The sequence below is a fragment of the Phalacrocorax aristotelis genome, chromosome 5 (assembly GCF_949628215.1).
Source record: "Phalacrocorax aristotelis chromosome 5, bGulAri2.1, whole genome shotgun sequence".
NCBI classification, from domain to species: domain Eukaryota; kingdom Metazoa; phylum Chordata; class Aves; order Suliformes; family Phalacrocoracidae; genus Phalacrocorax; species Phalacrocorax aristotelis.
The window spans coordinates 60,102,914-60,129,587 of record NC_134280.1 but is presented as its reverse complement, the minus strand read 5'-3'; the positions used below and the strand labels follow the sequence as shown (position 1 = coordinate 60,129,587).

General features: G+C 39.5%; 1 protein-coding gene across 1 annotated transcript in view; it reads left to right on the top strand.

Annotated features, from left to right (window-relative positions):
• Window positions 1-26,108, top strand: part of DKK3 (dickkopf Wnt signaling pathway inhibitor 3) — a 29,452-nt gene extending 3,344 nt beyond the window's left edge. Inside the window, exons 4-7 of the mRNA XM_075094843.1 lie at window positions 18,233-18,325; window positions 20,196-20,340; window positions 23,139-23,295; window positions 25,544-26,108. Of these exons, the coding sequence (XP_074950944.1) occupies window positions 18,233-18,325; window positions 20,196-20,340; window positions 23,139-23,295; window positions 25,544-25,787 (639 nt within the window). The 3' untranslated portion in view covers window positions 25,788-26,108. The remainder of the gene's footprint in view (window positions 1-18,232; window positions 18,326-20,195; window positions 20,341-23,138; window positions 23,296-25,543) is intronic.
• Window positions 26,109-26,674: the final 566 nt, after the last annotated feature.

Below are 26,674 nucleotides of genomic sequence, written 5' to 3'. Positions count from 1 at the left end.
TAAATGTTGTACTCAAATAACAAAGATGGCTACACAGCCCTTTCCAGTGAGTGGAAATAAACCCTTACTATAATAGTGCTTCATGTATGTCCTCTCAGTCCTTTTGGGTTTCATTAAAAATTCGCTTTATAGACTTTTAACACTAGAAAATGAACCCCAAATTGTCTACGGTGAGGAGTCTGTGGAAAAATACATGGTTCTATTTGTTTTTCAGCCTATTCTAGTGATTGACAACTAGTTGTGGAATGTCACTTTGGGGAGGGAGGAGAGGGGTGGGACAATAAATCCCCCTCCTCTCTGGGAATATGGTTGTTTTAAATTCTCAAAGAAGTTTAAAAGATCTAGAATATTCTTTACCTGAGTCTTGCAAACACAGGTACATTTGCTAAACATCAGTAGCCCCATGAGAAACTTGGCACTGCTTAGAACAACTGTTAGGTTTTCTTCAGTTATAGTCTTACCAAAATGGACTTTCTTTATGCTCTTACTAAGACAGGACTTGCCAGTGTTTCCTCTGATAGCTGGCTTCATCTGACTAATAGTTTGTGGTTTAATTTAGTTTTACATGCCCTGGCTTTTTTTAGGGTAACTTTCTTCCAGTTCTTTCACAGAAGCTCTTATAATTATTTTATAAAACATTAAAGAAAGAAAAACTTATGGTGGTAGTTCCTGTTTTTAATGGGCCTAAAACCTGAAATTACGGCATCTTTTCTGCTATTATCCTCTAATTGAGTTTTCCCTCTTTCAGCTCATGTTTTTGTAATGCTGTTAAAGTCTGAGAATAGCAAGTAGCAAAATAACATTGCTTGTGTATGCTATACTTCTTTTTTGTTACTACTTTGCAAAGCTTATAGATTAAGTGGTAAGTCAAGGCACAGAATAAATAGCAACTTTTCCAAGCTACAGCTTGGTTTTATATGAAGTATTAACATATTCCACAATGCTTTTTACTGATGACATATGTTTAATGAAGGCAATCCAAATGTTTGTTTTTTCAGGCAAATAGGGTAATCATCTTCAAACCCAGTGTACAAAGGCAAAGTTTTCAACCTTCTTAGCACTGGGACACAACACTGGTGTTGTTTCATAACATGTTTGGCTTGCTTGTGGTGTCTAGTCATTCCTCACAACTGTAAAAAATATTTCTAAGTTAGCTTCCTCCAACAATCATACAAATTTCCTTATAAGCTTCATATATCAAGTGACATTATCTGCATTTTCCTTATGGGAAGGTTGCCTCACTTGCCAAGCCAGTGCTGCATCCAAAACCAATGCTGTTATTAGTCTTCCAGCTAAAGAATTTGAGGGCTGAATACAAATTTTTGTCAAGCTCCATGGTGGCACTCTTTATTCAGTTATGAAGTAAGCATAATCAGAACTGATCATGTTAACTCCTAATCATTTAAATCCTGGGGCGCTTTATTCCTCAACTTCCTTACTGCAGCAGCTGCTGAAACAAAACAACATTTGTTAGTGTTTATTTCCCCTCTCACACGCATTTTGAACTTTCGGCATGCCCAGGGTACAAACACCTTATTTAGAGGTTGCCAAGTTAGAGAAAAAGCTAAATCGGAAAAGCAACCAACAGATGTATTTGGTTGTTATTTAAGGTGAGCAGGCAAATATGCATACATTAATTTGACTGAGAGATGCCAAACAGAAGTAAATCTGAAAATACGTGAAAACTTTAAACATTAAGGGGGAATATTAATTACTTAGGGTACTACAGGGGTGAAGAACTAGTGTAGGAGTAATGACATGAGATGGAAAATCGGAAAATTTGTGTCATAGCAAGAAAAATATGCTGCCAAGGAGAGATCTACCAAGTGGAAGAAAAAATTTGTCCAAATTAAAAAGCGCTATTGCTTAGATCTGTACACTTAGACAAAAGTCTTGGGAAAATGAGTTGCAGAAAACTTTGCACTGGCCCCTTAGGTCATTTTTATATACATACATTTTCATAATTGAAGTGTCGTGTGTTGTTGTGGGCTATCCCAGTCACTTTCCAGGCCACAGGCTTCACAGACCACTGGATGGTGGAAGAGCAAATCCTATTATTTGCTGCTTATTTTAAACATTAGCAACAAAGAAATACATGTATAGGTTTTGTATTCTCCAGGCAGTTAAAAATGCAAACCTTTTGAAATTTGTCTGGAGATTACCTCAGTGGATCTCTAACTACAGATAGTATATGCTGTTCTGCAATACACATCCTTAATACCCATCAGTGATTCATCCTGCTGTGCAGTATAACACAACAAGAGGTTTGTATAATTGTAGCTATAAGTATTGACAGTAATTTGAAAAAGGCGATATGGACATTTTGTTCTGGGGATGGAGGGTCTGGTAGCAGAGGCTGTGGGGAGCCAGCCATTGGGAACAGGAGCTCTGTTCTGATGTCCTGTAGCCTTCAGTTTGGTGCATCCTTAGAATGGCACTTTTGTTTTTATTTTCAATCTGCCAAGTGAAAGAAATGGGCAGTGCTATCACACAATCTCAACCTTTATGCTTGTAGGGAAAATGAATGCTGAAAACGAAACCTGTTTCGTAGAAGCTAAACCTATAAACTGAATCTAAAAGTTAAGGATTCCCACAGCTCCTGCACTTTAGGTACAAAATCGGGTGGTAAATACAAGAATTCGTCAAACACCTCAGCAAACCACCTGTGCTGAAATGTAAGCTATATAATTTATTACTGAAATAATTAGTAATAACTGGAACCCTACAACTTTCAGTTCACATTCATTCTCTAAGCCAAGGTACAAGTTGCTGAAATCACTGACAGTCTTTCCAGGGACATTTTTTGGGCTATAAGATATGACACAAAAGCCTCACAGGGAGGCAAAGGTGTGCCTTGCAACAGGTGTCTATTGTGATAATAAATCCACATACTGGCTGGAGTGAAATTCAGCACTGAAAAAGCAGCTTCGTGAAAAACAAGTTGTATGCTTTTTAAATTACAGTGCCTGTGCCACCCCTATGTCCTCCTGAATACAGGTACAAATACACATAAATAGCGCAAGTATACAAGTACATACACATACACATAGTGCAAATACACTATTACAGAAACATAAGGCATAATCTTACACACACCCACACACACTTTTCCCTCTCAGGCAGTATTTCTTCTTGGCTTTGCATCACAAAAATATTCTCTTTAGGCTGTGTTCTTTGTTACTGAATGGCTCACTTGCAGTATTTTGACAGCCAGAAGACTATCAGTATTTTAAGTCTCCAGAAGAGGAATTGGGCTGCTTGCCCTTTCTGGCAATGCAATCCAGTTCTTCAGAGGTGCTGCATTATTTGGAGGCGCCATTTACATTCCCAGTCTAACATTCACTTTCTCAGATGTCAGTGAGGACTGACAGTCACCAGCATAGATGTCAGGCTTTGATCCAACAGTCTTGTATCTTTAAAGGGCCCAAATACAGGCAAGAAGTAGCTGGATGTGCATGTTTTTATCTCTGTTCAGGGTTTTACATTCACTTGCTCCTGGGTTTAAGGCTCAAATATTCTATAATTTACTTCTCTGGGGAACATTAGTTAGCTTGCAAATTAATAGAGTAATTCCAGTAACAGCTCAAGTATAGAAACAGACAAGTAACAGCATTATTTATTACCATATGAAAATCAAAATGTTTTCTGGCTTGTTGACTAGTCCTGTTTCACCTGTGATCCATTAGCTCAACCAGTGAAAAACAAGCATGAAAAATAAAAGGAAACAAAATTGGTACTGGTAAGGTTTGCTGCACAAAAATTAGTTGCATCTCTTCTCAGTTGCATTCAGAGTAGTATTTTATATAAGCTGTCTTTCTAATTCAAAGCAAGTGTACCTAAGATATTTTTTCTTGTCTGTAATAATTTGATAAATAAAAATAGCAACAGCTTCCCTTTAGCAAGATTTTTTTTTCTTTCAATTCTCTTAAAAGATTTTTAAAGGTGCTAATATCTAGGGAGGGTGTACCAGGGAACTGGAAGAGTACCATGCATTTCTTATCTGGCTTTTCGCTATGAAAATATTCCTTTCTTTTGCCTGTCCTTGGTGGTAGAGGCTCTTGAGGCCATGACTGCTCCTTCTCATTTGTTACACAGTACAGGTCAAAGTTTCTTTGTGGGGGAGTAAGGAGAGGTGCCTCCAGTGTGATTCTGTGCAAGGTGTTCCTCTTTCTCTGCAAAGGTGGGTGTGTGCCTGTATGCACACATGTATTTGGTACTCACCTTCTGCAAATACAGCAGCTGGTTAGAACGTGATTTCAAACACTCTCAAGTCCTTAGGAGAAGAGGCCCCACGATACCAGGCCTTCATTTCCATGGTTAGAGCGTGCTGTTTGGATCCCTGCAGCTCTGGGCAGGGAGGACTGGATCACTGTGGTACTGCTTTTACAAGCTGACTTGGCAGGTTTTGGAAGTGACTGTCAGTCAGGTCACTGGTTTATCTGTAGAGATAGAAAGGATAGCATCCCCATTATAATGGCCTCATTTAAAGCATTTTTCAGCCTTTATCTTCAGTAGAAGAATTAAACATTGATCTCTGGGGCTCTATTTCTCCCTTTCCTAGAGAGAACAACTATGCTGTAGCACTTCATAACAAAGCTTCCACTTCTCTGCAGATATCCAGAACTGCTGAAGTGACTGCTTGATTCCAATTTGAGCAATTTTATATTATTTCACTAAGCATGTTCTCAGCCATGTATACTGGAGTTGCTCTCTTTGGGATTCATCCTGCTCCAGGGAGAGGAGTTCCTACCAGTGCTGAAAAGGAGCTTTGAAAATTGAGAAGGAATCATTAATGGAATGGAAATTGCAGTTTTTCCATTAGCAGCGCTGCAGGAGAGCAGCTGATGGCAGAAATTTGAACATGCGGCGTCTTAATGTTGACTTTTACTCTCTTTGACATGCTAGTGTTTCAGGGAAGACACTTGTTTTGGGCATGCCAGTCCTACATTTGGGTCTACCTTTTTGTTTCACTTTTCACAGAACTTTTAGTCCTCGGTGGCTTGCACTCAGCAACCTTAAACTGTCAATAGACTCGCTTAAGTGCATTCCCAGGTTAAAATCCTAGTCTCCGTCTAGCCAAAAATCCCATAATATCTAAATCCGGTAGTTTTGGTATACTTCATACTTTAATTCGTTAGCACTTCTAGTGTGCTTTTCTGTTAACTGTCCAGCCTGCTCTGTTGAGACAATTTGTTACATGAATCATGCCTTGACTAGTACAGTTCTTGTCAAAACAACCCACCCTTTAGGTAGTTCTTGGTGTAGGAGTAGCTAAGGCAGACTCTACTTCCTAGCTAATGAACTGCATCACTGTTTTTCAAGTCTATATACTAAACAGTAAATTAAATAGAGTATTACAGTTATAGGCTAAAGCTTTCTGAAAAAAAAAATGCATGAATATCTTACAGTGGCAATCAGTTGAAAAAGTGAAACATAGTTTCATTAGCCTTTTGTAACCAGAATGCTTTGCACTGTCTTTTATCACATTAAATTGATATTTTAAGCAGTATGTCTCAAGTGTTTGCAAGTCATACCTTACGTTTTAAAACAAAACTCCTCCTGTAGGCTAAGTTCCCATCTGGTCCCAAACCACCTAAATTCCTGCAGAAAAAATAATAGGCATTTTTAAAACCTTACTGTGCATGAAAAACTATTGCATTTCACTAGCAAATCTACCCTCAGTTCTTTCAGTCTCTTGCAGAACCTCTCCAAGGCAGTGTGATGTGGTTTTGCCCTTCTGATGCTTTAAGTTTGCTCACCTGGCTGATGCTAGCAATCTATCTACGCTTAGGTCTCTGGAAAAGATACGAAGTAACCGTGCAAGCTAAAGCTAGGTGTTGACTTTTTTGAGCCCAGTTAGTGAAAGAGCATTCTGATAGTGATCCTGAGAGACGTGAATACCTGTTTCTTGTTTTGAAACAAGCAAATCCATGCCCTGGCTTATTTTAAAGAGCCAGGGCTCTTCAGCCAGGCAAGGTTCAGACATTCTGAACATTTTACTGAACCCCCTTTTTTCCCCCCTTTTTCAGAATCAGTCTTGGAAATGTAGAATATGAAGCTGAGGAGAAGTTACGGATAGCTCATGATGACAAGTAGTTTGTGTTTGTTAGAGTAGAAAACAATGTGGAGAAGGGTGCAAATAGAAAGAGGATGTAACTAAAGATGAAAAACTTTGCAATTGGTATTTTGAATTGCTTTTATTAATCTAGAATGCTTTTAGGCTATGAATCTTGTTGTAGAGCAAGGGACATATCCTTCTTGTATGAGATGTGTGATGGAGTGTGCTCATACCCCTGAGTATTCGTATCTAACTCCATAAGCAGCAAATGCTTCCGAGTGATGCAAAAGCTATTAAGAGATTTAATTTAGCTCATGGGTGATAGGATGGCATTTTTGTCAGTCACAGTGTATCTCTAAGACCAGAGTTTTTACTGGTCATCTGATGTTCACTGGACTATAGCCAAAAAAATGTGAATGTTAGCCTCAATGAATGTAAAAACCTGACATAAGAAGTCTGAGAAACATGTGTCGCCTCTGATACTGTATGAAGAAACTTCTCTAAGGAAGAAGGTGGGAAATCTCTGTAGTTGCCAGCTGAGGTACATGTCATATAGCTCGGTGTCCACATCTTTATTTACTGAACTGAGTCCATTCTGAGTTGGCATGTTTTCTCAGTGAGAACGCCGAGTAGAAAGCTATGGATCCACACAGAGAATCGGGAATGGATAGCGTGTACAAACATAAGATGGGTTTGTAATACTATAGTGGTGCAATGGCCATGATGTGGAGAAAAGTGAGACTGCAGTTTCCATGGGCTCAGATACCACGCTTGGTGACACTGAACAAACAAGCAGGTGTAAACATCTGCTAGACCTTATCAGAGTGAAAAGAAGCAAGGTGCCTTTTGCTCAGAGGTGAGGCAAACCAGGCAGGTGTTTCAGCTGAAAACACGACAACCAAAGGTCAGAGAATGCAGATCATTATCACTTTTTTTTGTGTGTGTCTTAAATAGTGATTTGGATTTACAGGCAAAGAACTGGTGCGACAGTAAAGGGGTTACTTCTGATTAAAGGTATCAGATCCTGCTCGTGTTTGTATCAGTGGGAGTCTGAAGTAATTCAGATAACTTTAGTAAATTTACTTTGCTAGTAATAAAAAAAATTAAAAGAGTGACTAGGATTTCTTTCATATTTCCTATTGGTCTAGCTTACTGTAGGTTTTTTTTTTTTTCTGTCAAGTTAGGCAAACAAGACTGAGTAGTACTCATTGATATTCTGAAAGTAACATTCTTCATTAGTAATTCAGGTCTATGCCTGTGTTTAGAATGATTTTAAAATTTGCCAGATCCTTATGTGCTATAACGTGGTATTTCTATTCCAGTTAAACTCCAAAGGAAAACAGTACTTTTATGCAAAATCAAGCTGACTGAAGAACTGCCTCACCATTTTTGTCTGTCTGGATTGTTACCCTTCGAGTAGCTAATATTGAAGAGAGAAAGGTTTTCTTGGAATAAAATTCTCCTCACCAAAAATAAGCTATTACTGTAACACAGTCACAGTGCCTAGAATTGGTTCAGTGTTCTAGGTGATTGTGTCAGTAAAAACACAATAGTAAACCAGCAAATTTATTTCCAGAAGGCTACAAAACAGACCTCTCAGAGAGTCAGTGCCCACCCACTGCTTCATCAATGCCCACCTGAGAACCATGCACCACTTCTAAAGCTTACAGGATTCTTGTTAGTTGTAGAAATACTGAAGCTTTTCATCTGTGGGGAGGTATGCATTGTGTTCGGTTATCTGCGTCTTCCTTGTTTGCATATTGGTTGGTACAACTCTTCGGCAAACAAGCCCTGGCAAGGGAGTAATGTAAATCAAAGAGTTGACGTTTACCTTTTCCCTGGTTTTACTCAGTCTTCTCACACATAACATGCTGAATTTAGGGAACCAAGGCTGCCCAAATGTCTTTTACAGATCATGCCCAAGTTGTAGGGAGATAAAAAAAAACACACCAAGAATGCTTTTACTTTCTGCCTCTACTAGGTATACCTGTTTGTCCTAAGCAAAATTATATTTTTTTTATCTTCTCTGTAAGGTAACAGATACAGTCAGGAGAGTGAATCTTGGATGTGGGCTGGTGACAGTTCTGTGAGCTACTGATGTCTGTGAAGGGATCATAGTATGGACTGTTTTTAGACAGCATTGAAAGTTCATCAGCAATGTTTCCTCTGGTCAGACCCATGTGGCAAAATTAATCACATGTCAGGAAAAGCTTTAAGGCAAAAGAGACAATTTTTTCCCACTGTTTTTGATTACATGGTTTAATCCATTGGCTCCAGCAGATACTTATTTGAGATTTTAGCTGAAACCATGTTATCTAATTAAGCAGTAAGCTTTAGCTGGTAGGGTAAAAACATATAGCAAAGGCCTTAGGAAATACAGGCTACGGTACTGCATGTAAAGCATAAATGTTTTGTCTTTTTTTTTTTTATTTACAACTGTTGTAATCTTAGAATGATTGAGGTACAAAGGGTACAGATGAGTGGACTAAAGCTGCAGCTGGTTTACATCTGTAGTGTCATTTGTAAGGTGGCAGAATGGTACCAATTTGCCATGGCTGGGGGTTGGCCCAGTAACACCTAGTTCCATATATGATGAGCCTAAGTCTTTAACCTTTTCCTGGACTGTAGGAGGGATAGATTCATCAAAATCAGTAGAATGACACTTGTTTTACACCAGTGAGTAGGAGATCTGTGATTGCTTAGCCTTCTGTGCAATTGTTTATGGTCAGGAAGACATGCTACTAATTCAGCTTGATGGTGTTTCATATGATTTACTAAAGTAAACCACGGAAATCGAAGGAAAGTAGCAAATTGAACTTTGTTTCTGTTTAGTTCTGTTTGATTAAAGTTTTGGCAAATGCGAGAAAAAAAGCACTGTAGCATGGTGGCTTCAAATGTATTCCCTTAAGAAATGCATTTCTAAGTCAGCTAAGTCAGTCTCACTTTGTCCTTCCTCCCATCTGATTCAAAAACAGCATTTTGGCCTCACCCTGGTTTCAGCTGGGATAGAGTTAATGTTCTTCCTAGTAGCTGATATAGTGTTGTGTTTTGGATTTAGTAAGAGAATAATGTTGATAACACACTGGTGTTTTAGTTGTTGCTACGCAGTGCTTACACTAGTCAAGGACTTTTCGGCTTCCTGTGCTCTGCCAGGTGCACAAGAAGCCGGGAGGGGACACAGTGGGGATAGCTGACCCAAACTGGCCAAAGGGATAGTCCATACCACATGATGTCATGCTCAGCAATATAGAAGCTAGTGGAAGAAAAAGGGGGGACATTTGCAGTTACGGCATTTGTCTTCCCAAGTAACCGTTACGCGTGGTGGAGCCCTGCTTTCCTGGAGATGGCTGAGCACCTGCCTGCTGTTGGGATAGTAGCAGATGAATTCCTTTTTTGGCTTTGCTTGCATGTGCGGCTTTTGCTTTACCCATTAAACTGTCTTTATTGCAGCCCACAAGTTTTCTCACTTCTGCTCTTCTAATTCTCTCCCCCATCCCACCAGAGAGGGGAGCGAGCGAGCGGCTGTGTGGTGTTTAGCTGCCAGCTGGGGTTAAATGATGACAGGCATCTTTTGCAGCCTGAGTGTCTGTCTGCCTGACCTTTTGAGGGACTGAGCCACTTCGATAGTTAGCACTGAGGAATACCACACCAGTGAATGCATTGGCTGTCAAATCATGGTTGTTCATTACTGCAGCTTACAGAGGGAACCTCCCGCCAATTTTTCTGCCTGTCCTGATTCTTACTTTAATAACAAGTCCCCTTCTCCCTTCCAATTAGTAATGTATCATAATATAGCATAATTGGTAAAAGACATACAGGGTGAGGTGGGAACTTTGTATTTGTTTACTTGTTTTCCTGGCTGTAAATGACTCAGAGCCTCTTCTGTGAATTTACTTCAATTTACAAAATTTACTTTACTTTGATTCCATCAAACTTGTTCCTTTAAAAAGTGCACTCATGTGGTGGGAGGAAGAAACATTTTACAGCATGTAGAGAGGCTGACATCATGGTGTCAGGCAGAGAGGAACCTTAGTGGTCTTTCATAGCCATCAGCAAGGGAGGGTTTTGGTCCCCTAGTAGGTGTTTGTCTTGGACTTCATACATGGTAAAAATCTGTAATACATTCACATTCTTATGTCCTTTTTGGAAAGACACAAAGACTATGCTGAAGGCCCTTTTTCATTTCTTGTTCACTGGAGTTTGTTTAGGAAATTGAATGAATATTCATTAATAGTCATCATCTCATGTTGTTGATACCCTCTAGACACACAATTTCAGACAGAGAATTAAATTAAGAGGAGAAAAAAAGTCTGTATTTTAATCCCAAAAAATGCCCCAAAGAGGAGGTCTGGAAGAAGCGTCAAAAAGTCAATACCTATCACCCAGATCTCTATTCCATGCTTAGGCAGACTTTAATCTCATGTGTTCTCAAAATCCTCACGTGCTGGAGATGATTTATTCCAATGCTTTTCTATGCTCACTCTGAAGTCTCTATTGCTGTAATTTAAACCCCTTCTTCTTCCATCTACAGCTCATGGAAAAGAAATTATTCCCTTTCCTCTACAGTAACAGCAGTCTCCCATACTGTCACCTCTCCTATGGGCAAAATCCATTGTAGATTAATTCCTACCCGTGTATTTCTGTTCTAGTGTTGTTATCTTTGGCTGACACTTCAAACACAATAAATAAGTCTGTTGAAACTGTAAGCTACCAAAAAAAGTGCATCATATAAGAACAAAGCACATAAGATTCAGGGTTTGCAATAAGTTCTGTGAGGGGTTGGGCACAGGTTGGCACAGGCCTGCACACTCTCAGTGTGCTACTCTTATTAGCAAGTAACTATTAAGTACAGAAATTTTATTTTCAACTGCTTTTGCACAGCTGTTTCACATCCTTGCTATGTACAGCTACTCTGGGTTGTTTTGCTTTTATGAATTTTCAAAATTTACATAGTTTGGTGGTGAATCATGGAAACTTTGTAGCTGCCAATTGTAGAGAGAAGGGATGCCTGCATTAAAATTCAGCCCTCAGGCACACCGTTACATGAAAGCTGTATCTTTATATGATTACTGACTACTTAGAAATAATGGCATCTTAGAGCTTTGTAGCACAGTTTTACAGTGTTTCTGTAACTATTACTGTATCTCAAGACATTTAGAATAAAACCCAAGATCTTTTAGACATATCTTCTGGTTATCAACTGTCGATGAATTGTTGTTCTTCAACTAATAGATCTGCAGGTGTATGCATTTATCTATTAAAATAATTAATTGCAAAATCATTAGGAAAACTTTGTTTATAAAGATGCATCAGTATTTTGACCTCATTTCATAATCTTATGCTATGTGAAAAAGCTTTTCTTAACATGGAGCAATTAAACATGGAGCACATGGCTATTGGTTTTGGGTCTCAGATTGTCTAACTTCAGAATATTCCTTCTCTGTCTAGTTACAGATACAGAAGATTCTAGAGTCTCTGAATATTTAAAAAAAAATAAAATGGACTAAATATATAGCATGGCACCAAGTTTCCGGAAGGCCTAAGGAAAGATTTTATTGTCAGGATTTCTACCATCCTGCTCTGCCTACAGTACACCTGGCAAAAAAAGAGGAGAAATTTAATGTTATAATCTGTCCTGGCTGCTCTAGGGCAAATGTGTAGGATGGGACAAGACTTTGCTTTTGCAGATAGTCACTGCAATACGTAGCCCTCCATATACATAAGGCTGTATACATATGTATGTATGTATATATACATATGTGCAGACCTTTGCTCCTTTCTTACTTGGTTAGCTCTTAGTTTCCAGAATAAGTTAATTCCCTGTCAGTTTATAACTTGTAGGGTTTTTCTACCAAACTCCAACAGTTCTTCTAGCACGTCTCCTCTGATACCATTGCAAAATAGACTGAAGTAAGTACTTTGCACTATGTTCCCTACTCGGGAACATTTGCAGAGGCTGTAGTCTTGCCAGGATCAGATTATTGTATTGCTTCCTGAGAAAAAGAGGGGGTGAGGAAAGAAAATAAAGTGACCTGCCCTTAAATTATTATATGATATACAGACATTTTGACCATGCATGAACAGAACATGATCTGATACAGCATCCAGGCATCATTTTTCACATCCTGAGGCATTTGTCAGGAATCTTTTATTTTTTGCTTTTGTGTGTAGTTTCTTCTTTCACTGAAGTCTCAGTTCCTTGAAGCTGTAGATAATTTTTTTTACCTGCAACATCAACTGCGTAAGAGTCTGATCAGTGACAGGATCACTCTGTATTTGTGATGAGAATAACCAGATGGTGTAGAAAGGGATGGACCTCTTACACTAGCGTTGGTGGCAGGCAGTTTATTTCGTGACTACAACCTGCCTCAATTAATTCCCTGGGTTTTTGATAGCATGTTAAGGCTAATGTAGTTATGTTGCTTTTGGTTCCTAAAGCCAAGCACAAGTGCCTTTGGGACATCACCTGTTATGTCATGAAGACATACATTGCATTCATTCATATTGCATCATGTGGAGAATCAGAAATTAAGTTTTTCCAATTAAAATGTTTTTGTTTTCTTGACGAGAAAAGGAAATGGGCGGGGTTAGTTCTATGGAGATGTTAAAGACAAAACGGAGTCATGTATTTTCTTACTTATTAGTTTTGAGCTCAGAAGTCACGTTCCTGTTGAACAGCCACACAAATAGCTGACTTTCCTACATAGCACCGGGATGTGACTAATACCATAGTTTGCAAGTCACATGTCTGCTCTTTTTAGCATGTCTTTTTTTAACAGTAGTCCTTATTTTTATGAGTGCTGTGTACTTGGCAGGACAGCAGTAAGATGTTTGCTCTGCTGGAAAGTATTACAGAGGTTTTGAGGCATTTCAAGGCAAATTCATTCATATCTCATTAAAGACAAATGCATTATGTGCCCTGTCTAGACAACTAAGAGATCAGGAACTGGAATGCTACTGCAATTCGAACTATGGTAGTAGTTTCCATAAAACAATATTCCATTCTGTGTAATTCTGCCATTTTTCTAATACATGTAGTACATGTAGGATATAAAACAGTTTTAATGCTTTTTTTTCTTACTACTCAGCAGTTTTTGCCATCTGCTGCAGTAATGGAGACCAGCCCTATGTGAAATGACTTGTAGAAATTAAAACAAAACCTAGAGAGGGATATGTAAACACAGAAGTAAATATTAACTCTTAGAAGTGCTAATTGTTAGGAAATGTCAGTTTCAATATGAACAAGTGGTTTTGCTAGAGCACTTCAGCTATGGCTGGAATTATCATTGTATCGCAGAATCAGTTGGGTGAGCTCTGGAACTGTTTGGGAAGGATCTGTAGCTACCATTTATGGAGGTTAACATTGAGTTTTACCTGAGTTATAGGTTTTTGGAAAGGAAATTTCTTTCTATCAGCAACTTTTAAGAAACACATGAAGGGGCTTTTTGTCAGAGAAGCTTCTGGGAGCATAGTTGTCACAGCAAACTGTGAGAGGTGCCCCCATGCATTTCCAAGTTTGTTACTAAAAATCATTTTCTAATTGTTACACCAACTGCTTTTGTTGCATTGCTTCCTGTGTTGTGTACCTGCTGGCAAAACTTCCTTACGTCTTTGAAATTGGTGACTTTTGCCTCTATACTTTATGGCTTGTGACCTTGAAATCCATAGAGGGTCAGGAATGAAGACTTTGGAATGGCTGTTTTGGCTTACAGCTGTACAGACAGTGCCAAGGCAAAAAAAAAAAAAGCCTGCCCCTCCAGCTGTTAGGCAGTTTCAAAAGGTTTGTAGCCACAAACTGTAACTGGATCAGAATAAGCCCAGCAAACTGGGCCGTATAGTTTACAGAAGGAGGGGAGAGTCGTTCGCCTATTTGAATCCCACATACTGTTCTCATGTCAGAGCAGTTGGTGACCTTGGCAGAAAACTGCTACAGGGTTTCTCCACTGCAGCTGCCCCTTACCCACAGGGGCATTTTCAGTTCCGTGTACACCCAAAAACCTCCATGCTGTTGGGTGGAGCATGAAGATTGTCGTATCACATTGAAAGAAAACTTTTTTATTCTGTGCTTTTCCACGTATATGTAAACATTCAGCCAGAAGGAAAGTACTCTTGTCAAAACCTGTTACACCAGTTCTGACCTGAACACTCCTGCGCCATCCCGCACTCAGGCATCTGTTCCAGTTTTCTGGTACTTGTGGTACTTCCATACGTCACTATCACTAACATCAGTCAGTCACTTTTTAAATTTATTTTAGTCTCAAGTGTGGAGACTAACCATTCTTTAGGAAAGTAAACAATAGCTTGGCATAATTTGCCAAAGACAAGAAATTGGAAGTTCCTTTCAGCAGCAGTTGTTTTAGGGTCTTAAAATACAGGGAAACTTTTCCATGAGTTTCAGTGTTCCGTTGGTTTTCTTTTTTCCTGTTGGTTTTGGAACAGATCCTAACCCCCAAATTACTTCCAGGGGTTGCAGGATATTCACTGCAGAGTGCAATATTATAATAAGACCCAACAGGATGCTGAGTATGTACTTACAGGTACATAGCATGCTCTTCTCCACCCTGACTTCTGCTGCTTATGGGTCCTAGTATACCCATTAATAAATAGGCAATCCCGCTTTCACTCTTCATTATTTTTCAGTGTTTCTCAAACAGTATCTTCCTTTGCTGCTACGTTAAATTAACTGGTATAACATCATAATGGATTTCAGAGAGATGTACACCATTCTAAGTGTAGCTAATTCTGTCTTTAAGCTATCTGCTCGACTTGTATGCTCTGCTGCATGTCAGAAGCCAGTACCCCCTCTCCTTAGTTTACACAGTTGCTCCTGCAAAGACAAAATATTCTGAGAAATAACTTAGTTTGCAGAATCCCAGAAAAAAATTGGATTATTCAGAATCTGTTGCAGCTGATGAAGATGTTTAGATTTGCTCCTTGCCAGCAACTGTGTGTCTCAAGGTTGCCTGATTAGAAAAGGTCTGTAGGATGATTAAATAAATAAATAAGAGGGAAAAAAAAGATAAATGGTTACGCATCTGCATGTGTAAGCATTACTGAGTAGTGCATTGACTACGGATTATAATAGCTGGGTGAAGGAGGTTGGTTTGGAATGTGACACAAGGTTTCACAGAGAGCATATGAACGCAAGCTTTTTCCATGCCAGGAAAGGAAACCATGAAGGGATTTTTTCCCCAACTGAAAACCCTCATAAAACTGGAAGTCTGAGCTGGAGGGACACAATTCAGTAAGAGGGGAAAAAGAAGTTTTTTGGTGGGGACTCAGTGCAGGAGAAAGCAGTGACTGGAGAACTGCAGCTTTGGTGTTAGGTGGTTTTACAGCTAGAGAGGGAGTTATTCCATAAGCTTAAAAATTATTACAGGAAGATTTCTCCTCTGTGGAGAGGGACAACTGGAAAAACTGACTACACTGAGACCTGGCTGTTTGCCTCAACGTGGATGGAACAGGAATGAAACAGTAGAGTTTATTCTGACTATGGTTTATACAGAGAGAGTCATAAAAGAAGCTGACAAAGCTACAGACAGAAAGTTGGCCAGAAAGAACATGGCTGCTGGAGAAGTGGCTAACTGCTAACTTGGAACCACAAAACCTCAAACATACTATATAACATTTGGATTTGGACCCACCTGATTATGTAGCAACACAAAAGCAAACAAGCAGAACACACACTGTACTGGAATAATGAAGCTACAAAAACTTTATGATAATTCATAGCAGCCTAGACCCAGTGATACTGATGTCTCAAAACAGCTGAAATGACTGCTTCTTAATTATAAACATATAACCTGAATGTCATGTCATTGACTTGAGAAGAATCAGGCCCCAGACTATGTTTTGCTTCTGTTCTATGTTCTGGGTAATAAAACTCTTTGAAAACATCTCAGATGGCCAAAATGGGTAAGCTAGATGAGGCATTGCTCTTCATGCAGAGCAGCTGTGTCTCACACAGGGCAAGAAGCTTCCATAAGGTTTAATCAGGAGAAGATCTGAAGACAGTGTAGCTGTTTCCCAGTGTAATCTTTTCCTCTTCCCGTGATTATAATAATTTAAGAGCTTCACTTAAACTTCTTGCTGAGCTAATTTTCAGCCCAGCTGAAACACAAAACCCAACTGGGGTGGGGTGGAAGAAGTCAGTAGTTTGGGGAGAAATGATCTAAAAAAGCAGAAACAGAAAATTAAAAGCTTAATGGAAACCTTCAATACAGGTTGCACAGATGACAGTTGATCTGCTCCAGCAAGTGAGTTAACATCTGCCAAAGAGCAGGCAAGAGGTTTCTTCAGAGAATTCAGGGATTTCTGTAGAATTCCTTTTTCTTTTATTTCTTTTTTTAAAAAAATTTACTAATAGCAAAAAGATAGTATCAACTTTATGATGGTACAAACCAATGATGGAGCACAAGTGACACACAATGGTGCTATGAATTATTTTTCTGTTGACTAGATTGTTTCCAGCCTGGAGAAAAAATATTTTAGAGAACAGGGTTGATCATGTGATTTTTAAGAGGTAACCATTAGATGGGAAGAAGAAACAGCCCCTCCCTGTGAACCAGATGCTTCAGGGGTACACACACACCTACACTTACTCTCTTTATTATCCTCACTGCCATACCCGCAGAGCTGTATTCTAGGAATAATTTCTGACCAAGTTTGTACTTTCACCCTGTGCAGCATGAATGAAAGGTGAGCCATCTCTACCACAGTGCTTGTGGGACCTCTGGGTGAAGAAACTTTAGTCTGTGATTCAGATGGGAACTCATGTGTCCCTCTCACAGGAACATTTTTATTACAGCCATGAAATGATTCCAGGTTTGAAAAGACAAACGTGTGCTCGAGCACCTTGCTAGCTGGAGGCCTACTCTAGTGTAGTGGCTGGGTGGCAAAGGCGGATGCATTAGGGAACTGTGGGGCTTTTTTTTCCCCCTGTGTTGTACGTTGCTCTTCGGTACTTGCCAATCTTAAATTAGTGTTCAAACCTGTCTGCTGAATATTTATATGCAACAAACAAGGGAGGGAAACATTGAGCTTGTTACATGCATTTCAAAAGCATGTGATGTGGAAATCAGGTTCTTCGACAGGCTAGAGTGTTACTAGATGTAAATTAGCTCCATTGACAGCAGGGAGATGCCAGGGGAATGATCTCAGCTGAGAATCTGCTCCTGTGTATTTTGCAATATTAAAATTAAATTGAAGCAAGGATTTAAAATTTACATGTGTAGGTATTTAGACATTTGCAGCCATGAGCTTGCAGGTGATGGGCTACAGTGATAGGTACATGAGAGGCGTGCCATCAACCAAGAAAAGGAACTCAAATGGTGTATGTCACATACTGCTCCCCAGAAGTACTGGCTGTAGGGTAGTGCTGCTGTTACCACGAAGTCCCCGGAATGTTTAACATTACCAGTCCTATGGAAAGAAGCACTGCACTATTCAGTGTAGAAGCTGTTGCCAATAAAAATGCTCAGGCATGGCAAAGATTGGCTGAGATGAATTTGTCTGCCCCTTGTAAAAGGGAGCAGAGAAGCAGTTAAAAGGAAAAGGAAACGTATTTCCCTTCTCCTTGAGGGCTGTCCTTGCCAGCTTAGGGAAACTAACCATGCTGTGGAGTTTCTGAGGTCAGCACTAATGTTGCTGGGGAAGAGGAGGGAGGACAGCATAAAGCTGCTTGGCCTGCGATCAAGAAAGCTGTTGCAGAATGATCTCCCACAGAGCATAAAGGTACTCTTGGCTGCTGCAGCTGCTGTAATGTCTCTTTCCTTTGGTCTTGCCCCCATCTGAAAAAAACACCCAACAACTAATGACTCACAATTGTGCTCTATTACAAGTAGAACAGATTTAATACAGATGTCTTCAGTTCTACCACCACCCCCAAAGAAAAACCCCAAACCTGAAAAGTCTGCAGAACAAGATAATTTATTTTCTTGAGGTTACTGGTATTAATATTTATACTATAAGTGAAGCCACCTAACACAATGTTTTGATACACTGGGGGATAACATTGTTCTGCTACAGAGCTGTGGTTGTGTGAAGAACTGCAGCAAGCTTTTTTCCTTGGTTCCCAAATAAGAAATAAAATCAATCAAGACCTTCTGGTATTTCAAGAAGAGGTATGGATTTCTGTCACACAGTGGCAAATTACACTTTTGTCCTTTTCTTCAGGAGTGTATCATTGACGAAGATTGTGAAACAGGGAAATACTGCCAGTTCTCCACCTTAGAATACAAGTGTCAGCTCTGTAAAACCCAGCATACAGTAAGTCCTGAAGGAGATGTGTTTTTATGTGGTCTTTAGAAACTCAATATATAAGTTATTGTTGCTAATGTCAGCAAGTCAAAATTGACAGAAAACAAGATGCAGAGCTTTCTGCACAAGGTTAAAAAATGGATGTGTAGGGTGTTGGTCATTTCCAGTCCTAGATTCACAAGAATTGCAGCAGCCTGCATTCTTGCCTTCACTGACAAGTTGTACACTGCTGTGGTGCAGTTCTTGCTGTAAATGATCCTCTTACATGGATCATTTACATTATTTGAATCTGTGAACCTCAGGAAACATGAATTCGTCTTTTGAGCTAAAAGATAAATGCTCTTGGTAGTAGCTAGGGTTAATTATCTTCTGCAGGTGACAGGTCCCTGAGAAGTTTTAGGCTTTTTTCTGGGGTGAAAATCCAGTTTAAGAGCAGACTGTTGAAAAAGTCTTTTATCTGACTGTCCCTTTTCATCTAAGTTCTGTTAATGGCCTGTTGCGAAACAAATTCATTCCTCAAGACATTTGCAGACAGTTAAGCCTACAAGCAAGCAAACCTTGCTGTAAAATCATGTAATCAATAGGATTATTATAATCCAAAAGCAACAGGCTGTTCCTGAAATTATTTCAATACTTACTGACCTTGATAACTTCAGAGAGCTCCATTGACTTTAGTGGATTGACTGCTTGCTTAAACACAAGTCCTGAATATATGCTCAAGTTTCATTAAGAAAGCTTATTCTTCGTATCTTAGAAAATGTTAAAGCGATAATTTTTCATGTTAACATGGAATAACTAAAAATCAAGATTATAATGACCTGGCATCCTCCCGCCCCTTTTCTTTGCAGTCCTCAGCAGAATATTTGTAGGATAAAGAAAGTAAAACCTGGGTCCTAGCTATGCTCCTGTTGTAAAGTGAGCTTAGACTCACTGAAGACGGTGGGATTAATTCCCTTACCTGGAACCCCCAAATTACAAAACATTTTTCTTTTTAATTAGCAGGTTTTAATAGGGCTAACATAGTCCTACTTCTTGCCCTGTGTTAAGCACTTCCTGTGGGATCCACTGGAAAAGAAATTCTGATTTTGTATGGCTGCCCAGACAGGGCTTTACACAGACAGAAAAAAGCTGTTAAAATGCTGACCTGCTAGGATCTTTCAGATGTTAATCAGACTACCTAAAAAACGAATCAAAGTGACACACTGCTTTTACTACGTGGATTTATTAGGTGTGTATAGTTGAAACACTGGGACAATTTTCATACAAAGCTATGTTTAGCTAGAGGCTTGCCTTTCTGATTTTCAAAGAGATTTTTTTTTTTCAAAGACTTTTTTTTCAAAGGTTCTTGGTTACAAATGTGGTCTGTTTTTTATTACAACTAAAAATTGGATTTTAGTAAGATTTTTTTGCTTTGCTCTTTGAAAGCAATCCTTCTGAACAAATTGTAAGTTCCTGGCTGCATTTAACAATGGAAAAAACCAGTAATGGTTCCATTGATAATGTTTCATTTATTAATTTTTGTTTTCCTTCATTGCAAGAGGCTGTCCTGAAAGCCGTATTACACTGTCTGGTTGCCGATCAGTGTTCATGTAAATGCTAAAATAAGAATTCATGTTTTGTAAAATTGGAAGTATAATAGTATCAAAAGAGTGCTGTTACTCTGCTGTGGAGGTTTGTCTGGCAAATGGTTCTATGTATGCTTGAAGCTGAGAACCTAAGCAGTTCTGTTTAAACAGTGGGAATATGACATGCATATATTTACAGCACATATATGCAATTGTCTTCAGGACCAGGGTCTAATTCTATGTTTAGCTGTCTGCTGATATGTGCAATTAGTGCTAGAGCGACAGTTTTGTCACGTGCTTTTTCCATTTGCAAGCATTGCTCACGGGATGTTGAATGCTGTGGAGACCAGCTTTGCGTTTGGGGTGAGTGCAGGAAATCCATTTCGAAAGGAGAGAACGGCACCATTTGTGAGAACCAACATGACTGCAACCCCGGAATGTGCTGTGCTTTTCAGAAAGGTACAGAGGGTTTGCTTTTTATCCTCATCATTTTATAATACAGAAGTGTTAATATTTAGCTCTTTTGCCCAGGTGAGGTGGCTAAGTCTCTACAGAATCATTCTCCCTTGGCCTGCAGAGGGCACCGTGTTAACTTCATTGTAAAACTTTAATAGAATCAGGGAGTGAGAAACATTCTGATAGGGGTGCACAATGGTGAAAGAAAAGCCTATTGCACGCTAGAGATGAGAGCAGCATAAGAATCACAAAAATCTACCTTTTCTAAAGCAAAGTCTCAGACAATTAAAAGTAGCAGAGCTCTGTCAAATTTTCACCCAAGAGCAAAAATAAGAAAAATGTACACAAGAAATAAAAGAGATGACTGAAAGCAGCTTCTCCTTCGTATCAGCAAGCAGACCATCAGAATCAAGCTGCAGCTACTTTTCATACTCTGAGTTTTATATGAGCCTTCCAGGGCACCACGCTATGCAATACTGACCACGCAGCCAAGGTATGTAGAGGAATGACGTTCCAGATCATGTTGTCAGTCCACATGGGAATGTAAAACTTGATTTACAGAAGGGGAGAGAGGAAGAGAAGGTATCAGGCCTAAAATCGGTCCTAAATCCTGCCTGGTCAGGGCCCAGCTTCTTCTACTGTTTTATACCCGTTAGTTCCTTGGTGCTTTTAGCAGAGTTCACCTTGATTTTATAGTGACAGGATACAAGTCCAACCATCTTTCTACACCAGGTAGACACTTCTCTAGATAGCTTTTTTTCCTGGCTGTTGCTATGAGCAAGAGGCGACCTTGCACCTTCACTGACAGGTGGGCTGCCGGTCCCGCCATCGCCTGCTGATGGGTCAGGCTATTAGGGCATATCAGGAAAAGAGAGGAGAAAGCTCAAACACCAGTTACAGGCAAATGGGTCTGCTCAGCTTTTCGTTGTTAATTTTGAGCATTATGTAGTGGACCTTCAATGTTAAGTAAGTTCAATTTCAGCAAGTTTTGGTTAAAGCAGGGATTCCCCCCGCCCCAGCCTTTATCATGTTTCTGCCTCCAGCATTTACAAGTTTTGCCAAGTTCTATCAGAGATTTCTTTGTACTCTGATTCTAAAATGAGACAGAAAGAGCACTTTTAATAAATGCGTATTACTTTTACCGTGCAGGACTTTGAATCTCTGCTCATGCTGCAGAGATGAGTAAATCAGTAATTTACATTCACTGGTGTCTGTAGTGCTAGGCTAGTCTACTGTGAGGGTAATACCGCTTCATTAGCCCTGATTCCCTGTGGGATCCAAATAAGCTGTATCTTCATTATGATTATTTCAGCTGCATAAGACATTCACACTAATTTGTGTATAAGCTAGTGCTTGGCTTGAAATGCAATTTAGTACAAACCTGTAACTCAGGAAGGAAAAATACAATAAAGAATATTAACAGGACATTATTATTAAAACTTTAAATAGAGCTATTGATTAATAGCAATGGCTTTTCATTCTCTACAGTTGTCTGCTTTAGCAGTGCTTTAGAGTTTTTCAGGTTAGGCCTAACCTCAAGGCTTTTCTCCATCACTAGAGTATTGCAAAAGGTTGCCCTAATAAAGGTTGGACTGTCTTTACCTGTATACCTTTTTATATAAAACTGTTGTAAACTATGGAGCATTCACTGCTTAAGATACAATCTGTTTTGGACTTAGGAACTGATAAGTCGTATACATTAAAGCATATGTGTACGTCTCTGTATACACACACACATATATATATTTTTTGACCAAGCCTATTTTAAAAATTTAAATTCTGAACTCTTCACATATTTTATTCTTCCCTACCACAAAAAATGAGGCGAATGAAGACAAGAGGAGGAAATGAGGTTTGATAGCAACACCTGGAAGAGCTGAATTCAAGGCTGGCACTATAAGTTACTAGTGTCAGGAAACCCAAACAACAAACAGAATCACAGAATGGTGGGGGTTGGAGGGGACCTCTGGAGATAATCTTGTCCAGCCCCCCTGCTTGAGCAGGCACACCCAGAGCAGGGGGCACAGGAACGCATCCTGGTGGGGTTTGAATGTCTCCAGGGAAGGAGAATCCACAACCTCCCTGGGCAGCCTGTTCCAGTGCTCCATTACCCTCAAAGTGAACAAGTTTTTTCTCATATTGAGGTGGAACTTCCTGTGTTCCAACTTGTGCCCATTGCCCCTTGGCCTTGTCCCCATTGACCCTTCTAAATAATTTCTAATGCAGGTTGAAATTCACCCCTGTGCAGGAACAAGGGCACCAAGCCCCAGATGCCATCAGGCAGCCTTGCCTATTGAAGAATTACCACCACAAATTAAATGGCTGAGTAGTAGTTTATGTAACCTTGTTATTTAGTGTCTGAACAATTGCTCTGTATTTGTAACCTCGGCAAAGAATAGAAGAAATAGGAAAAATAACAGAGAGAGTTCTAAAATGTCTCCATTCAGATTTGAAACCATTAATGCGATGCATTGCAAAGAATTTGCTGTAATGTTAGTTTTCTTGGTTTTAGAATAGTCTTTCAAGTCTCCAAGGGTTGGAGTTGTGCAGTACTTCTGTATTGGCAGTAGTCTTTGCGTGAAAAAGCAGGAGTTGATCTTGCTCATTAAGCATAAACTTCAAATGTCTTACTCCCACCTAGTGGAAAGAACATTAAAATATGGCTCCCTAACATGTAAGTGGACTTACAAGGAGATCAAGTCTGTCTTTTTATATCTTGCGTATTGACTTAAAGATGAGGTCATCTCAGTTTAGCAGACAGTTAATGACTTCTCATAAAATTAACTTACTCTGTCATGCAGAACTACTGTTTCCTGTGTGTACTCCATTACCTGAAGAAGGTGAACCCTGCCATGATCCTTCAAACAGACTTCTCAACCTGATCACCTGGGAACTGGAACCTGATGGAGTACTTGAGCGATGCCCATGTGCAAGTGGCTTGATCTGCCAACCTCAGAGGTAAACATCAAAACTGGGCAAGCAAGCTGCTTGAAATTTTTGAGGGGGGTCTCTTTCTGTGGTAACTAGGTACAGAACTTGCAAATCCTTCCACACTAGAAAGTGTTTTGACAGCTTTTCTCATCAGTAGCATTGAAACTTTCTGCTTTGTCCCACATAGATGGGCCTAACTGAGTTTGGCAACACCTTAATCTGGTGGGAGTTAAGTTTGTGTATGAGGCTGGTACTGCTTTTTAATCAATCAGGAAGTACTGACAGCTGTTGAGATGTAACATTCCAATTTAGTTCTCTACATACAGCTTGTCCATCAATTTCTACGTTAGATTTGGCTTCTGTTAGACATTTTGCTTGCTTTCATACATAAGAGATATCAAAGACATTATAATACATGCAGTAAGTATAAACAGGCATGTTCCTGTACTATTGATCAGCTTTACAGAAGGTCAATTCTATCACTAGGAAAAAAAAAAAAAATCTTTGCTTGCACTTTCCTTCAGTTTCAAACTAACCGGAGAAGCCAGTTTCCCTACAACTGGCTTCAGATCTGCTGTTCAGACTTGAAACACTTCATACTGTGCAGACTTCTTCAGTATCAAGTTTCATGGAATAGGAAGCAGGCCAACTCTGTATTTTTGGCTAGAAGCTAAAACTTCTAATATATCATGCCTTTAATCATTCTTTAAAAGGACAGACATTTGCATTATCAGCAATTTCACTAGGAGAAAGTGAGATCATCATCATTGCAGTTTTGCGCTAACAGCATTTTTAGAAAACCTACACGCTACGTATGAAATAAGCTCTCCAAGTTTGTTCCTACCCACCATTTTCATTATGTTAACTTTCAACTAGAGAGCGTAGCTGTGAGAGAGATGTAGATTAGTATTTCTCTCTTCCATGTCCAACTCTGTTTCTACTTTTTTTTTCATGCATCAAAAGTGGTTGGATAACACTTTGTTTCATAAATGTGCTGTAAGGAAGCAAGTAGAGTTGATCCCATCCTTTCAGCACCAAAATTTTAGTTAATGGGCAAGTACCATTAGCCTCAGGGAACACAAGTCAGCAAATGTCACGCCTAGTAAGGAGGAAAACATTTCAGATGAGGGTATAGAAGCACAGAAATGAATTAGAGTGTGAAAATAACTGAACTGTCCAGCTATAGTCACAAGAATTATTTATCTGTTTAGGTTATCACAAATACAGTAATACTGTTCACACTTCCTGCCCATGATTTGCATGGTCAGTAAGGTAAAGCTGCTTCTGTGAATTTACATGGGTAATTTGAAGATTCAGATAAGTTTTTATTAAAAAAACTCAGCCCATCTCTGCCTGAAATGGCCCTTGGCTAAATATTACTAGTGAGTGATAAACACTGAAACTATCAGACTATATCCTAGAGAAGGTGGGGATAGTCTGCCCACAAATGGAGTCTTGGAACTCCTAGCAAGCAAAACATACAGGAATTCAAAACGTACACAAAATAAGCTTCAGGAACATCTTCGGTTCATTTACATTTTGTTTCGATTGAAAGAGGTGGCAGCTTTAAGCAGTTGTTGAGGGGCGCGGGGTACAAGCAGTGGTCACCTTGCACTGTCACAAGGACGTGTAGCCCTGCCCTGCCCCCTGCAGTGCAGAGCGGTAGCGGATGCATTGTGATCAAGTTCTATTCCCCTGCCTCCTGTCAACAAATATATCATTCCTGTTCCCCTTTAAAGTTCCTGTAACAAACACGGCATGTTTGTTTGCAGCCAACTGAAGCCACTTCTCAAAACAAAGACAGCAGCAAATACAGCTATTACGCTATCCTATTTAGAACCAAATATCTAATGCTCACAGTTTTCTCAACTCTACATCTTGACGGCAAACACTTCTGCATGGCTTCTAAGCTAGAGTATCACGTTTCTTAACTTGACATTACGACAGGAACAGAAAGGACTAGGCACCACGACTGCTTGTAGGCAGAAGGGCCAACTGTGCTGAGGTGCGCTGCCATCTTGTGTGCCAGGGTCAAACGCTTTGTGCTTTTAGGATCTGTATGTGGAAATCTCATCTTCAACTTTCCAGCTGTCAAGCATGTAAAAATCAGATGTTTATGAAGTCAGCTATGGTAGATCTGACAGTATAATGCATTTTAACATGCCATCCTGTGTGTGGGGAAAGAATGAAGAATTTTATTAAGGAACTAGCAAGAGAACATGAAAAGATGTACTATATGACCAGATATGTCTTTTTTTTTTTTTTTCCCCAACAGCCACAGCACTACATCTGTGTGTGAACTCTCCGCCAATGAAACCAGGAATAATGAAAAAGAAGATCCCTTAATCATGGATGAGATGCCATTTCTCAGCTTGATACCCAGAGATATTCTTTCTGATTATGAAGAAAGCAGTGTGATTCAGGAAGTGCGTAAAGAATTAGAAAGTCTGGAGGCCCAAGCAGGTTTGAAGCCTGAGCCTGACTCAGCTCATGACCTGTTTTTGGGAGATGAAATTTGAAGTCCAAACACCGGACAGTTTAGTTAGTTATTTCTAGAAATTTTTGTCTAGTGTCTTGCTTATATAAACCCTAAACACATACAGCTGATAGAAGGGCAATAAACAAGGTCTTCAATGAGCATCTCTTTCTCTGCACTAAACCTGCATGTTCAAATGATTGTTGAATTCATTCAATCCTTGGACCAAACCTTCTGTCAAACACAGATGAGAAATAGATCAGTGTTCTTCTGGATTAGTACCTTCCCCTTGTACATTAGAAATAAACTCATCAGTACTTGTACTCATTAAAAAATATGCATAAGAATAAATAATCTTAAGTTATTAGTGACTGTAGAAGTGACTTTTGAGTACCTATGTTGAGAATTGTTTATTTTTCTAAGGTAAGAACCATCTACTTAGGACTGTTTTAGTCATTGATTTTAAGCAATTTTTAATTTTTTCTTTAGAAAATATAATCAGTGAAGCTGCAACAGACAGATTCTGGGTGTCATGTTTGCCACCACCACATGCATATTTTGAAGGATGGGAGAGAGAAAGGACACTTACCCTTTCAGATGAATATACCCAGAGCTTCTTTTCAGCTGTGTGCAGTGGATACCATCTGTCCTGCAGCAGCCTTCAGTGTCACTGAAGAACTACTGTTCGATAGCTAGAGTATCCCTTGAGTTTCACACTTTCATATGCAATGGTCATTGGCCTCCCCCACTACATAGGGGCATACTATCAGAAAAAGGCTACAACATTCTCCATATAAATATCAAATAGCATGTACGTACTTATATCCATGTAACACGTTGGTTTCTGTATAGGAGCTTTCAGCCTCACTGTTCAGGGCTCGCTCTCTCAAGGGCAAAATATACTATTTAAAATTGCAGAACCAACAGCTA